Source organism: Pezoporus flaviventris, unplaced genomic scaffold (assembly GCF_033815535.1).
Source record: "Pezoporus flaviventris isolate CSIRO_AGI_PZ_B2104156 unplaced genomic scaffold, CSIRO_AGI_Pfla_v1 ptg000031l, whole genome shotgun sequence".
NCBI lineage: Eukaryota > Metazoa > Chordata > Aves > Psittaciformes > Psittacidae > Pezoporus > Pezoporus flaviventris.
Window position 1 is genome coordinate 68994636 of NW_026892579.1, and position 15654 is coordinate 69010289.

The 15654-nt window shown below is 51.3% G+C and overlaps 1 protein-coding gene across 5 annotated transcripts in view; it reads right to left on the reverse strand.

Annotated features, from left to right (window-relative positions):
* Window positions 1-22: 22 nt before the first annotated feature.
* The window catches only part of CFAP61 (cilia and flagella associated protein 61), a 103107-nt gene continuing 87475 nt past the window's right edge, over window positions 23-15654 (reverse strand). For all 5 annotated transcript variants that reach the window (XM_061461760.1, XM_061461761.1, XM_061461759.1 and 2 more), the window contains 2 exons: window positions 1745-1835; window positions 23-236 (listed from right to left, as the gene is read on the reverse strand). In XM_061461760.1, coding sequence (XP_061317744.1) covers window positions 48-236; window positions 1745-1835 — 280 coding nt within the window. In that variant the 3' untranslated portion in view covers window positions 23-47. The remainder of the gene's footprint in view (window positions 237-1744; window positions 1836-15654) is intronic.

Consider the following 15654-nt stretch of genomic DNA (forward strand, 5'->3'; position numbering starts at 1 on the left):
CGGGCTCACACCGGGGTGTCCCGTCCTCCCCGTCGGGGCCGCAGCCGTCACGGAGCCGGGGAGTCGGCGCCCGCCGGGCCTGTCGCTGCCGCCTCACCTGCGCCCGGCGGGGCGCTGGCCGGGTAGTACATGGGCAGGCTGTGGCGGTGACGGCGCAGGAAGCGCAGGACAGGGCCCAGCAGCGGCTCCGGGCAGGGGCTGCTCTCCGCGGCATCCTCCGGCAGCGGCAGGGGCACCTGCAGGGCACAGCGGTCCGTCAGCACCGGGGGCTCCGGGGCTACACAGGGGCCCTGTGTCCAACCTGGCCTTGAACACTGCCAGGGATGGGCACCCTGTGCCAGCGCTTCAGCACCCTCAGAACCACCATCAGCGTTACCCCTAAATGTACAAGACATTCCCAGCTCCTGTGGGAGTCAGCAGTGCACTTGCACTCAAACACCCCTGCAAGGGTGGTTATTTCCCCTCTTTTTGACGTTTCATCACTGGTTTATCTACAGGCTGAAGCGGGCTGGGATGGGAGTAACAGGAACCACGCTGGACAGGGCTTGGAGCAGCCTGCTCTAGTGGAAGGTGTCCCTGCCCATGCAGGGGGTTGGAACTGGATGAGCTTTAAGCTCCCTTCCAACCCAAACCAGGCTGGGATTCTATGATTCTGTGTGGAAACACAGCCAGCCCCGAGGCACTGAGGGTATATTCCATTAAGTGCATGGATACTGACTGTATTTGGCAACATGCCTACAAGGAACACCCAAGGAAAACATAAATTTGACATTTAGCAAATATGGGTGAAATCACGGTGAAGAAAAATACAAAAAGCAGAGAGGTGTTTGCATTCAGATGCAGACACCATCACCTGTGTTCATACAAAGGAGGCAGGGGATGAGTATCTGCACGGCCATGGCTGTGACACATGCCAGTTTGCGTGATGGAAATGGGTGGGCACAGCCTATGCCCCATCCCTTTGTCACCTGCCTGTGTTTACAGTTCATTCCCTTTGGTTTCTGCACTAAAACCTCTAGGAGCTGTCGTTGCAGGAACTGCAGCACGTTAACTGTGAGCAACAGCAGCAGGAGGAGAGGGGAAGTGCTCCCTAGCTGAGGGTTCAAGCACCAAATCATGTTTGAGGTCCGGCAGGAATTCGTCAGGGCTGGGATTGCTCTTTGTGAGTGCAGCTGGTTTGGGGTTTGGAGCAGGCAATGCTGTGGTGCTCAGACGCTGTGCCCCTGCCTGCGGTACTACAGGAAGAGCTTTAGCAAACATTTTCATGTCATCCTCACTCAGTAAATCCCCTTATCACTGAAGAAGGCCAGTTGCTTTCATTCTTGGCTACAGAAGGCTGTTCCCTGTTGAAAAATCTGCTTCTCCTGGGCTCAGCTGGGACAGGTTTGGGGTGGCTTGTCATGCATTTGTACCAGGAAACATTAGTAATGGGGGGAAACAGGACAAGTGACCCCTGGTTCTGCTGGCTGGTTGTACTGAACTGCATGTGGGATACAGAAATGCCATGAAGGAAAACAAAACGGCTTGAAGTTCTATTGGCAAACTGCAAATGCACCCAGGTAACAGCAGGAGCACGACGGGCTGCGCGTGGCGAGCACTGCGGGCGCGGGACCTGCTTGGGCTGCCCAGGGAAATAGCTCAACAGAAACGTGGGGCTTGAGGGGAAAGACAGAGCAGAAACCGAAGTGAACAGCACTGACAAATCAGCCTGCTGATGAACGTGCCCGCCTGCCGCTTGCCTTACCTGCTCCGATACGAGGGCTTGGCGCAGTTCCTCCTTGAGGTCGATAAACTGATCGTGATAGATGGCCATGGACCAAGGCTCCCTGAAGAACCTGGTTAAAAAAGAAGAAATTCAGTTATCTTGTGAACCTCTCATTAACCACTAATAAAGTATTTACCTGGTTTTTGCCTTTATAAATGACAGTTCTGGACCCATCACGATCGTTTGTTCATAAAATGCCTCCTGTAACAGCATGGTCAATCAATTCTTTTAATGGATGTTCCTGATGTACAGCCAGCTTCAGTAATTACATTTAAAGTGGCTTAATTCAGAGCTGTGGCAAGACCCAGTGAAGAATCCTGATTTTATCAGAATTTAAAAGCCTGAAGACCTGTAAAGAACGGTGTCTCCATTATCTGTCCTCATTTGAGAAAAGCAGATTGCAGGATTAACTGAACTGCTGCATAAACAAATTAAATTTGTGTAGACAATGACACAAATGTTGTTCATCATTAAGGTTTCTGGATTAATAAAGGCCAGAAAAACAGGCCACCGTGGTGCTGCAATATGTTCTTTGCACTGGTACTGAGCTAAATTGAACCTATTCTAGGAGGAAGCTCTTGTAACTTTTTCATTCATGGCAGCATCCTTCCGTGAGAAGGCAGGGAAGGGGTGGAAAGGACCCGGCTTGATGTGGAGACCCAGGCTGCAGATGTGACCGGAGGCAGCAAGCTATGGACTGGGGTTACTGCTCTCTCTAGGATGAAGAACTTTCTCAGCGGCAGGGAGATGCTCTGTGTGTAACTGCTGTCAATGCCCTCTGGAGCAGGGGTGCGCCGTGTTTACCCCGGAAGGACTGGGAGCTGTCAGCAGGGTCCTGCAGGAGCTTGTCTGGGGGGGGTGGCTGCAGCCAACGTGCTCTCTTTGGGTGCTGCTGCCGGGAGCATGTGGATGCTGTTGCCCCACTGAGCTGCCAGGTCCTGAATGAACGCTAGGATAAAGCAAAAGGCGCCACACGTTTAATAATTCTGCTGTTCCTGTGTGCAGAAACTCCCGTGCAGGTTCCTGGGTGCAGATGAGATGTTCATTGCTGCCCAGCGGCAGGATCCCCCCGCTCTGAGCAAAGCAGCAGCGCTCCTGCATGACCCGCACTGGTAACGATGCTCTGTGCTCCTGCAGAACCATCCTGCTTCTGTGACATCCCATAGAAGTTCTTCCCCACCCCACTGCTCCCCTTCACGGTTGTTCTCTGCACCACCAACTGCCCCGGAGGCCTCCCGCAGGCTTCAGCAGTGTCCAGCTCCTGGGTGGATGTTCTCACAGTACAAACGCTCACTGGCACTAATACAAAGAGTGAGTAGCAGCTCAGGGAGGGGATCCTGCCCCTCCGCTGTGCTCTGGGGAGACCTCCCCTGCAGCCCTGATCCAGCTCTGGGGCAGCAGCACAAGAGGGACGTGGAGCTGTTGGAGCGAGGCCAGAGGAGGCCATGGAGATGCTGTGAGGGCTGGAGCAGCTCTGCTCTGGAGCCAGGCTGAGAGAGCTGGGCTGGGGCAGCCTGGAGAAGAGAAGGCTCCTGAAGGGGAGACCTGAGAGCAGCTCCAGTGCCTGAAGGGGCTGCAGGAAAGCTGGAGAGGGGCTTGGGACAAGGGATGGAGGGACAGGCCAAGGGGAATGGCTTGAACCTGCCAGAGGGGAGACTGAGATGAGCTCTTAGGCAGAAGCTCTTCCCTGTGAGGGTGCTGAGGTGCTGGCACAGGGTGCCCAGAGAAGCTGTGGCTGCCCCATCCCTGTCAGTGTTCAAGGCCAGGTTGGACACAGGGGCTTGGAGCAAGCTGCTCTAGTGGAAGGGGTCCCTGCCCGTGGCAGGGAATTGGAGCTGGAGGAGCTTTGAGGTCCCTTCCAACCCAAACCAGGCTGGAGAGTCTATGAAGTACCATGTCCTTGCCATGGGGGTGCTCCCAGCCTGGCAGTCTGTGGTAGCACATCACCACAACCGACAAAATTAATTCGTATACGAAATGTTGGAAAAGATGGGCTCAGCTGTACGTGTCTTTAATTACTATACACCCAGAGCGTGTGCAGAAAGCTAAGGAAGAATAGTATGTTCCCCAAATATTTAAACCCCCTTCAGAGAAACCCTCATCCAACACAAACCTTTAACTCAGCATTGGTACTAGAGAGCAGAGCAGGGAGAAGCGGGGTGTCCTACAGGAATGCATTAAGACTATTTTTACTGATATGCCCTTCTAAAAGGCCAAACATTTGGTCTTCAAGCTGGCATCTTACTTTCAATTCTAACCCTGGCACGATGATTTCATCTTCTGGCTGCTGCACATCTCCCAGCATCCCTATCTTGGTGAAGCTCACCTGCCTCACTAACACCTTGCATTAAGTGGTTACGAAATGTTTCAGGGATGCTGCATGTTCCTGCTGCTGCCTGCTCAGTCCATAACTGCAGTTTTATCCATTCCTGCAATGTTCACAGATTTGGAGCTCAAAACCTGACGTGTGTCCCCAGTTTGCAGTGTTCAATGCAAATAAAATGTCCTTTTTGGAGGCACAGAGAATGCCTGTTGGCATTTTCTACATGAGTGCTGAGATGTACCTGCTGAGAGGCACCTGCCTCCCAGGTGCCCTTCACCTCCCCTGCAGAAATGTAACCAAGGGCAATTTGAAGAAAGGCTCCACAGCAACACCTCACGTTCTTTGCAGGCTCTGTGTTTTTACCCATTCATCTCCTGTTGAAATCCCCTTTCCACAGGGCATGTGCTGGCTCTGGGGACCTACATATGGCAGCTACAGGGAAGCCCCACCATGAGAAAGCCCATTTGAAGCCAAGCCAAGGCGATGCCTTAGCGAAGCTCGCTCTGGGTGTCAGCAGCAGTCCCTCGGGGCACGCCAGAGGAGGCTCTCCAGCGCAGGGGATGGGGCCTGGCGTGCCCCCAGCCGAGGCGCTGGGGCTGTCCTGGGGCAGCATCTGCCCCGTGTTTGCACACTGAGCCCTTCGCAACCTTCCGGGGACCAGGTTAGATACGCACAAGACAACGGGTGGTGCTGGCCCAAGCCTCATGGCTCCCAGCGTGGTCACTTCCCAGCAGGAATCCCGCTGGCTGCAACAGGGGCTGTGGGGAAGGCATCTGGAACCAGAGGGGAGAATGTCTCCTCCCAAGGACAATCGGCCACATCCTTTTTGTTGCTAGGAAGCTGGGCTCGCTTTCCATTGACAAACAGCGTTTAAAGTCTGTTCTGCATCATCTGTGATGTGCAGCCTACATCAGATGAAAGCGATGGAGAAGGAAAATAGTCCTGTAGAAAAAACATGGGATCTCTCCCTTTTCAAGAGATACAGCACTAAACAGAACAGACAAAGTCAGCCTCCGTTACAAGCAAAACTGGAGTAAGCATGCACGTGGCCTTCCATCTGCGAGCTGTCTGTATGCCAGTGCCTAAAGAGGCTGACAAGGCCTGTAGGGATGGGACAAGCGGGAATGGCTTTAACCTGACTGAACATGAAGGAAAGCAAGACATGAATAATTTCCACTTATGCTACTTAAGATGGGCTTCTGAGGAGCACTCTTGCTTTTGTCTTTATGTATTCCATATTGGGTGCTTTTCTTGGAAAACCTCAGCTGAAATCCTCTCCCAGAATGAAAGAAACTGGTGGCAACAGACTGGGACGTGTCCAATACAGCAGAAATAGCACCAACCAGAAAACAGTTCTTAAAAGAGGTTTGATTTTCTCATTCCTTTTAATGCAAAAGTAAATCTCATTATCGCAGCCTGAAAAATAGTGGTTTTGTTTTGGGTCTGAGGACTGTTAATATGTTTTTAATTGCTTCCATTCCTTTTGTTGCTGCTTCCATGAGCCCGATTGACATGTTGATCACTGGTGCTGCATGGCCAGGCCACGGGCACAGCCTGAACTGGGAATGCAGCTCCTGGAACTGGTGCAGCATTCCCTGCCTGCAGGTGAGCTCATGGAGCTGAGCCCCACAAGCGAGCACAGGGCCCAGGTAAGGGAATTGAAACCACGGCCCTCGGCAGCACCCATCCCTTGGCAGAGTGCTGGGGAAAACCCCTCTGCAGGGAGCTGCCTGTGAGGATGCTGTGCCCGCCCGTGTCCTTCTGCTACCCAAAGTATGGAAACCACCACAAAACGAAACCCCACTCCTCGCAGCCCTGCTGTCCCCACTGCACCAACACATAGACTCGGAGCGAACAACTGCTCAGGAACTCAGACCATCCATGCAGTGGTTTGCATCCACTGCAGCTCTTGTTAAAGGCCTCCAAATAATCACAAACACAGATCTCTTGAACCCTGTTCATTGCTTCATGAGGCAGCCTGAAGTCACTGGTGACCTGCCCCACGGCCCAGTACACACAATGGGACTGCCCAAAGCTGGTTCCTCCATCATCCAGCACTGCAGGCACATGCACACCCATGAGGCAGGGCCGTTGATAAACTTAATCTCCTGTTAATCTGTGAGCAGTGCAAAGTCCCCCTTGTCCCTGCAGCTTCCCACCCTTGGCACAACACGGTGAATTTTCAAGCTGGACGCCTGTTGTCCGAGTTTGAATTTCTTTTTTCTTGAAGAAGAAATGTGATGCTGGAAGTGCCAATCTCCAGGCTGCATCCGCTCTGTCTGGAAGAGCCTCTGTCAGTGCTCAGACACGCAGACCCAGAACATTCAAAGTCCTTCCTTCGCACATTTGGGGTCCTAAAACCCAAATGACTTCGGTGGGTTATGGAAGTAGTTTCCCACTGGTGCTTTGGGCCCGCAATGGAAAAGGCTCCCATGTGCTGGAGGGCTGTGCTGCAGGATGCCATGTTCCTCCTTGGTCTGCCACTGCCTCGGCACTAAGAAGGAAGCTGCTGCTGTTCCAAACACCAGGAATCGAACCAGGACAAACACTGGAACTGAAGCAGCTGCTCAGGGGACATGAGCTCAAGTGCAGTCATGCCAGGAATGCCCATGGAGAGCAGGGAATTGCACCTCCCAGGAGTGGGGAGAGGGAAATACCGCTTAGGGATGCAATGCAGACAGCCACTCTCACAGTCTGCAGATGAGCAAAAGCCATTTCTCCATCACAAGTGCACATAAGACGAAACGTCCCATCTCGCCAGGAAAGGGGAAGAGGGTTTGTTTTGAGGACAATACATAGATGTTTTTAAGAATCTTAATTGCAAAGGTATTGTGATTCCAGTAAAAGATACAGAGTATTTTACATAGACATGTAAAGGCTGTTATGTATTTACAGGTACGTAGCAGCCTTCCAGTATCTGAAGGGGGCCTACAAGGATGCGAGACAGGGACTCTCCATCAGGGACTGTAGCGATAGGACAAGGAGTGATGGGTTCAGACTGCAACAGGGGAAGTTCAGGTTGGAGATAAGGCAAAAGCTCTTCCTTGTGAGGGTGCTGAGGCGCTGGCACAGGGTGCCCAGAGAAGCTGTGGCTGCCCCATCCCTGGCAGTGTTCAAGGCCAGGTTGGACACAGGGGCTTGGAGCAAGCTGCTCCAGTGGAAGGGGTCCCTGCCCGTGGCAGGGGTTGGAGCTGGAGGAGCCTTAAGGTCCATTCAACACAAACCAGGCTGGAGTTTTACCTTGCACAGGAATCATAAAGTGTACATTTAAAGGCAATGTAAGTAAAGCCATTGAGCATTTCCTGCTAACTATCATCTGAGCAGTAATTCTGAAAGGCAGCTTGTTTCCATAGGTAAAAAGCAAGATAATCTGTGCAAGGGCCACAAAGCACCACCCGAAGCGTTGTTCTCAAGGAATATAAAGTGTTCCCTGGTTTGCCATGTCTCAGAACTCACCTGCCACTGCTGAACCACCAGCACGTGCTGAGCCCTGCTCAGGGGCTCTGCTCACCCGCTGGGCCGGGGAGCCTGCTCACCGCTGCTGAGCTCATTAGTCAGGACTCTGCTGCTGCTCCGACCCAGGGATTACTGAAATCTGTGGTCTTATGGGCACTGAGCCTGTGATTTACTTCACCGGGCAGATCTACACAGCAGTGATGGTGTTCTCTGTGCTGCAGGCTGGTGTTTCCTTTGTACGCGTTGTGGGTCAGTCACAGAAGGGAAGCCTGTGCTTCCAACAGAACTACGGCCACACCTGCAGTGTGCTCTCTTTGGAAGATGACTGGTTTGAAGCCTGGGGGTTACAAACCCCTTTTTCTGTAGCTGCAAAAGTAAAAAGTGTGCCATTACCTGGAGACACCACTGGGAAGCAGATCTGAGCAGTACTCTCTCCACATTGGGATGCTGCAGCCCTGTCCCATCCCAAGTGTCCCTTCCAGCATTGGAATTTGGCAAAGTTTAGATACTTGATGAGATACGAGCAGTTATTGCATGGCTGATTCTCACTGAACTGCTTAAACTCTCTGAACTCTGTGCTCTTTAAAACTGATGTAAAAACATCACTCTAACTTCTGAAATAAGGGCTGCCCCTGAAATGAGGTTTATTGCATTTTTTCACACAGTTCTATTTCAGGGCAATGCATTATGAAAAACCAATTTAAAGGAAATGAAGTGTGATGCACCAAGTCAGCAAACAGGCTGTGTGCAGAGCTATGAGTGCTTCAGTGCCTGGTTTATGGGTCCCGAGGCCAGCCACTCGGAATGGTTTGCATCATTATCAATGTGAATCAGCAAGGTTCTGCTGCAAGCGTGTGTGGCCAGCGCAGCTGAGCAGCCTTCACTTGCTGATTGGGACGTGGGGTTTCTTAGTAACCCAGCTCTTCATTAGCAAGTTACCAGCTCCTTCAAACTGCAGTGCTGTAGAGAAATCTAAAGCCACGGAAGGGTCCTGCCGTTTCTACTGCCTGGCTCTGGAAGTACAGCTCTGCCCGTGCACCTCGGGGTCAGCATCTAATTCTGGTAGCAAAAGAGCTACCAGATCTCCCTTCCTGTGCTCCTCTTCCCTCATCCTGTCTGTCTCCTCCTGTAAAGCACACAGATTTCCCTCTAATGAGGCCACAAAGTGCACTGAGCAGCATCAGCCCCTCAGCCACACTCGTACCTGCCACATTTCCCTTCTGCTTCCTTTCATCCCTGGAGAAAAGGAGTCTCACCGCCTGTATGATGAACAAAAGCCTTAGGTGGAGTCCCTAAGTGATCACAGCGTGCTAATGGGGTGGGAGCTGGCACATTCCAGACAGCAGACATCCTAGTGTTTCTCTTAATGAACAATCCCTCTCCATTTCTGAACGGCTGGCTTAACAACAGCTTTTCTATGCAGCATTCATGTTTAAATGCGACATGCATTTCATGTTTAAATAACCTCTGATTATCCAGGCTGCAAGTGATAAATTTGTATCCTTACCTTCCCCTTTTAAAAGCACTTAAACCATCAAATATTCTTCTTTTTCTTATTTGTTCTATTGTGAGATGTTCAATTAGAGTTGTGTCAATAAACAATCCCGTGTGGTGCTTCTGCTTAAACTCTCATTAAATGACACTGCTTAATAAATCACTCAGCCTGATGTAACAGAGCTGTAATGTGTGAACTGAACTCAAAGGAAAGACGTAAATGGTTAATTTAAAATAAGTAAATGTTGTTCATACCACTCAGAATGCTCAGCTTGTACAGCTCGTATGAGAAATGTAACGCGAGCACAAGTGACGCTCCTGGTCCAGCACAAGTGACACTCCAGCTGCATGCCTGGCAGCCTTGTGTCCTGTCATGCATTGGTACCTGTTGCTGGTGAAGCTGCACCGCTCTCCAGAGAGCATTCCTCACTTCCCTGGGTGCTGAGCCTCTGCACAGGCTGCAGACACACAGAATCATGGAACCATAGAATAGTTAGGGTTGGAAAGGACCTTAAGATCATCCGGTTCCAACCCCTCTGCCATGGGCAGGGACATCTCACACTAAACCAGGTCACCCAAGGCTCTGTCCAGCCTGGCCTTGAACACTGCCAGGGATGGAGCATTTTCTAACAGACCTACACATGCCAAAGTTACTCATTCCCTTCTAATGTGAGCATCGAGTCCCATCTGCTATTCCAGCACTGGGAAGGAAATTCCTTCCCCACATTTCAGCAGAATCCCCTGTCCCATGTACAGGCATTGCCAGAGCCACTCCCCAACTACCACTTGCCAAAGAGCTTCTGGTCGATTTCTGCCAAAGGGGCTTCTCCCTGCGGCCCTGCTCCTCATCACCAGTCCCCAGAGCGACCTTTGCAGCACGGTGGACACAGAAACCCCAGCTCTGGAGAGCTCCATCGCTTGCAGCAGAGATGAGGCACTCGGAGCACACGAACATCCTGCTGCACGTGGCTCTGCTATTGTGTGACAGCCATCTGCTCCTCGTGGTGCTGCCTGAGACCACGCGGGGTAGAGACTGGTCCCTGGGTCAGGCGAATGCTTCAAGTGCTGGAAACCAAGTCATTAAAAACGTGAGCTCAGCTCGAACGCGTGGGTGCCCGTGAGGCTCCTCCTCCCCAGTGCAGCTGCCTGCGTGGAGTCCTGCAGGGCACTGACCCGTCACCCCCAGCCCTTCACACACACAGAGCAGTCCTGAGCATCCAGGCGCCGTGCGCCACGGGCTGCGGGATGCAGACGGAGGGGTAGCAGGTACAGATGGCTGGAAGCACACTGTGGTAAGAGCTAAACATAAATGCACTCTAAGGAGAGCACTTGGCACCCTGCGGTATGTGTTACTCGGAACTCTGACTGCTACACCATGCGCTAGCCTGTCAGCATGCTCCGTAAACTGCTAGGTGCCAGAGGTGCTCAGCACAGAGCATCCCACTAACTTCGGTGGACACGAGAGGGAACTTGGGGAGTAGGTACGAGAAAAAACTTGTAGAAGGGACGGCTGAGCAGCACATTTCAGACCCCGATGATGGCAGATGATGTTGCCTCTGGCAGGACACTAACTGCAGCCCGAACTGTGCCATTCCTGCAGGGACACTGCCTCTGCTATCAGACAACAGTGCTACCCCTCTGCCTCGTCATCAGTGTTTGCCACACCAATGTGATACAACCAGCATCTTCTGAGGGTCAGGACTGGAAACAAGCCCATTAATACAACGTTACAAATCCCAAGTAAAGCACCACTCGCACCTAATTTGATAAATAAACTACTTGAGTATTTTAGAAACCAGTGGGTCAGTTTTCTACATGTTACATTAGTAGATTTGGCTTTCATTAATGCCAAATGAAGCCTACATGAAGCGCTCCTACCTTATATTAAAGGTATGATGCCAGTGAGCATCCGTTCGGCTGCCACGTATCAGGAGACCCCCCTAATAATGCAGTTTGTACTTAAGATGCAGCAGAGGGAGATTCCACCGCTCTGTGGACACGTTCCGTAACTTGGCAACTGCCTTCCCCTCGGGGGAGCACACGGGTGTAACTGCCTGGGGACACTCCTCTGTGAAGCACTATGGAGCACACGGGGTGTAACTGGCTGCGGGGCACAAGCTTCCTTCCTCCTCCAAGAGGAGTGTTCCCTGTCAGAAGAAGCCTCACTCTCGGGTGCTCAAATTCCAGTTGAGTCTTTTTGAGATGCAAACTTATGGGAAATGAATAAAAATTGCAGAACTTGTCCTTCCTGAAGTGGGTTCCAAACCTAGAGAGTAATGCTGTTGAATCTCCAGGTGACCTGAAAGCTTTGTATACAAAATACCCAGCTTTAGGATACTGTGTCTCTGGTTCCTGTGGTTTTGCATGCCCTGACACAGGACAACTGCAGCATGCGATGGCTGCAGGCCTGGATGGAGCGAGGACACCAACCGTGGTGGCACAAAGCAGATGGAAGGGTGCCTGCCCATTGCTGATGGCAATGGTGCCTTTCTCCTGCAGCACAATGGCAAGTGAGGATGAGGCTTTCCCTGGTCAGTAAATACTGCCTGTGGCCCTCAGACCTCATTCCCCGCAGACCTTGGCATCCCATAACCCGGTCAGAGGGATGGAGTGCATCCCACCGTGGTGCGGTCAGAGGCAGCTGTCTGACTGGATGTGCTCATCTCCTGGCTTAACAGCCCGTTTCCTCAGCTGTTGTTTGCACGGGTGGCAACAGAAACATTGGCTCTTGAATTCCTGTTCCGCTAAGGAATGAAGTGAGCCCACAGTGAGCTCAGAGGCTGCTCTGAATGAAGCTGCAACACCCAACGTCTGTGAGAACAGGTCCAAATGTGGCTGCAGAAGCTTAACAACAGGCAATTACTTCTGAAAAAGACTAATATGTGCTGTTATCACATTAACAGCTCTGTCACTGGCATCGCAGCCAGGTCTTCCGAGTGCTTATTCTAACTGTGCAGCTGTAGAGCTGCTCCAAGACCTCCTCTGGAAATGCCCATAGTACCTGTCTGCTAAAGGAGGAAGGAAAAGAAACTCCCAAACTCTTCAGTTCCATCAGATGCAGCGCTGCTGCTTTAACCAGGGGAGCTCAAAGCATTGTCTCCCTGGAAAACAAGTTTCATTCAAAAGCCTCTGAGGCTTTCAGTGAGCTGTGAAAATACTGTTAATGTAGAGGAGGAGCATCAAACCCACTAAAAGCTCACATCTCGTGCGCTGTGCAGCCAGGTGGCTGTGGCGATACAGAACGATGATTCTCTGTTGGCTTTTTAGATACTGCGTGATAGGTTGGTAAATTGATGAACTTGAAGTCTTCAAGGGCAGCAGTCTGAATGCTCATAAGCAGCAGTGATGTGGTGGGGGCATCAGACTTGGTCTTGCAGACTTGGGGGCTCAGGGGCTTCCTCCACTCCCTGCTCCCCCCCCAAACACACCTGTAGGAAGGGAGGGGTAAGGGATGTGGTTCCAATCTTCCACTTGGTTGTGGGTCAAGTCCTGCAGGTTTTAATCACTCTGAACTCCCACTGAAACCAGTGGAAGGTGTCTCACACAAGAGGAAATGTTATTTCTGTCATCATTACCACCAGGCGCTCCGGCGGAAGGGGTTAGTTACTTGTTGGGCTGCCTGGACCTGGAGCCTGTTGTTAATGCTAATTTGAAGCTGGCACTGGCACATTATGGTCAGGAAATGCGGTTCCGTGGGGTTAACGGCCAGCTCCAACACCCGATGCAAATCAGGGAGGAAAGGCCTCTCGTTAGTCAGGAGGTAATTTGCATGTTACACAGGAATAAATGAGCTCCCGGGTGGCAGCTGAGCCGTCCTGGGAATGAGGAGCCACAGTGGGAAACCTGAACACAGCAAAGATCAGACCTGCACTTCCTGGCCGCACAGGAGCCCACTGGACACAGGCCTGGGGAGGGGAAGGCAGGTTTACAAGCTTACCCAGCAATCCACAGCATTCCCACTGCCTACCTTCTCACTCAGGGCGCTCCACATCTCGCTAGGAGGGACTGCCGGTGGGTGCAAGAGGAACGTGCACCGGTTTAAAAGTTAAAAGGAGTTTTTCCAAAGTCAAAAGGGAGAAATTCGGTCCTAACATCAGCTTTGCATTCACACAGTCATGTGAGGTCATTACAGCCCATGCGAACACCACCCAAACCAGTTCTGCTTCTCTATCACATCTCTACACAAAGAAATCAACTAATGCATTCTTGTTTTCCTTGCCAAAAGATGACCAGACACCACTTTTTGTCTACATCAAAGCCTCAAGACAATCTCCATCCCTCAAGAGATGCTAAAACACAATTATATGGTTTTCTAATAGACAGTCTTCTCGTGGCCAGGTTTTAACACTGTGTATTTTGTATATCGGTCATATACCTGTATACCTTGTATATAACATTGCATTATGTGGATGTGTATGCACCGCATATAGGATGCGATATTACGAGACTATGCTATATTGCCAGCCTTCTTCCACTGCCCTACCTCCTCCTGAAAGAAGCAGTCTGCTGTGCTGGTCTCTCTGTGCCAGGACTGCTGCATGGGGATGATGGGCAGTTTGCTTCCTCCCCTTCCCTTTCTCACTGGTCCTTTCCCCCTGCCTAGGCTGCCTGCAAAGGGCTGTCCTTCACTGCAGCGGGTTGTTCTGTCTCCTGCCTGTTGAACTACCTGGAGAACCTATCCTCCTTATAGTACAGACATTTGTAACAGACATACCAGGACTGATATGAACGGGAACACACACGTGTGTGTGTGTGTGTGTGTGTGCGTGCATGTACAAGCACTGGAAGAAACAAGCAAACAAGGATTAAAGAGCAGCATCTGTGATTTCATTCAAATGACCAAAAAGGAAGAAGAGAAGGACCAAACCTATCTAAAGGTAAGGTATAAAGAAGATGAAAAGCAGGGCTGGAGGCAATAAAATAACCGGGTAAGAAAAACCTGGCAACTGTAATTCAGGAATTTTGCCACAGGCTAATGAGAGGTGAGAGAAAATAATGAGGCAAAAGATCCCAAACAACATCCACATCTAAAGGCTGTAAAAGACAGGTCCAAAATTAGCCCATCAGCACGCATTAAGAGGAGCTCAGGAGATGCGGTGGGGGCTGATGAGGGTGTCCCTCTGTGGCACCCCAGGGATCCTGGCCAGGCCACGCAGACGTGCAGGGCACGGTGCCTGTGAGGACCCTGAGCAGGCGCCCTGAGCACGGGGAGCAGCTCACATGAGCGGTGCTGCAGGAGCTGAGGGCAGAGCTGCACCTCTCGGACTCCCTGTGCTGACTGCCCTGACGACTCCTGTTCACAGATCAGCACCGGGGTCTTCATCTCCACTGAGGTTTGTGAAGTCGCTGGGGAGTTTTGAACTTGACCTTTCCTGTAATCAGCTTGTGCAGTGCATGGGGATCCCACCACGATCGCGGGAGCAAGGGGGGGCAATGCATTCTGAGCTCCTCTCCTGAAGGAACAACCTGTCCATTCAGAAGTCAATGTCTCACCTCTTCCAGACCTGCGGGTGCAGCTATGAAGGGTGCAGACAAGTGGAGCTGCACCGAGGTCCCTGGCTGGGCTACGCACCCAGCAGTGGGCAAGGGAACTAACGCTGGTTTTGTGGAGGCCAGGCAAGTCCTGCTAGCTGTGCTGCAGGCAGAGGTCCCAAAGCAAGATGATTTATTCCTCCAGATGTTGATGCTGGTGTGAAACGTGCTAGCACACAGAACAGCTGGCACTGTGAGCACATCTGGGCAAAGAGTGCGTTCAGTGTCTGGCAGCATTTGTGGCTGATAGGAAAGCTTGGGTCACAGTTGTGTCTGCATATTGGCACACCATGGAAAAGACTGATGATACCTCACCACAACCTGAATATTGAGTTTCTTCCAGTGCTCAGGATGCATTAGCTGATCAGCATCAGCTGTGATGAGGCAGGAAAATGATCTGTTGTCTTAGCCTGTGTCTTATACAGTTGTGTCATCCTCCCTCAGTTTCTGCTTCACACTTATTGACAATATACTGTTTATGTGAACTTGACATTTGCTGTGTGCTGCTCCTCTCTTGTAAAACAAACCCAACATTGTCTAGAAATCAAGATCAATCCCCGTAGCAGCAGTAATTCACAAGTTCCACACTCAGCAGAGGCATACAAAGGTCTCCTGAAGTGAAATCTATAAAGAGACATTTTTGTCCAAGAAACTCTTAAACCTCATAGTTGAGGTTTGGGCTTATCATAGAATCCCAGCCTGGTTTGGGTTGAAGGGACCTTAAAGCTCCTCCAGCTCCAACCCCTGCCCATGGCAGGGATACCTTCATAGAATAGAATCATAGAATCATAGAATAGTTTGGGTTGGAAAGGACCTTAAGATCATCCAGTTCCAACCCCCCTGCCGTGGGCAGGGACACCTTACGCTAAATCATATCACCCAAGGCCTCGTCCAACCTGGCCTTGAACACTGCCAGGGATGGAGCATTCACAACCTCCCTGGGCAACCCATTCCAGTGCCTCACCACCCTCACAGGAAAGAATTTCCTCCTTATATCCAATCTAAACTTCCCCTGTTTAAGTTTTAACCCATTACCCCTTGTCCTGTCACTACAGTCCCTAATGAAGAGTCCCTCCCCAGCATC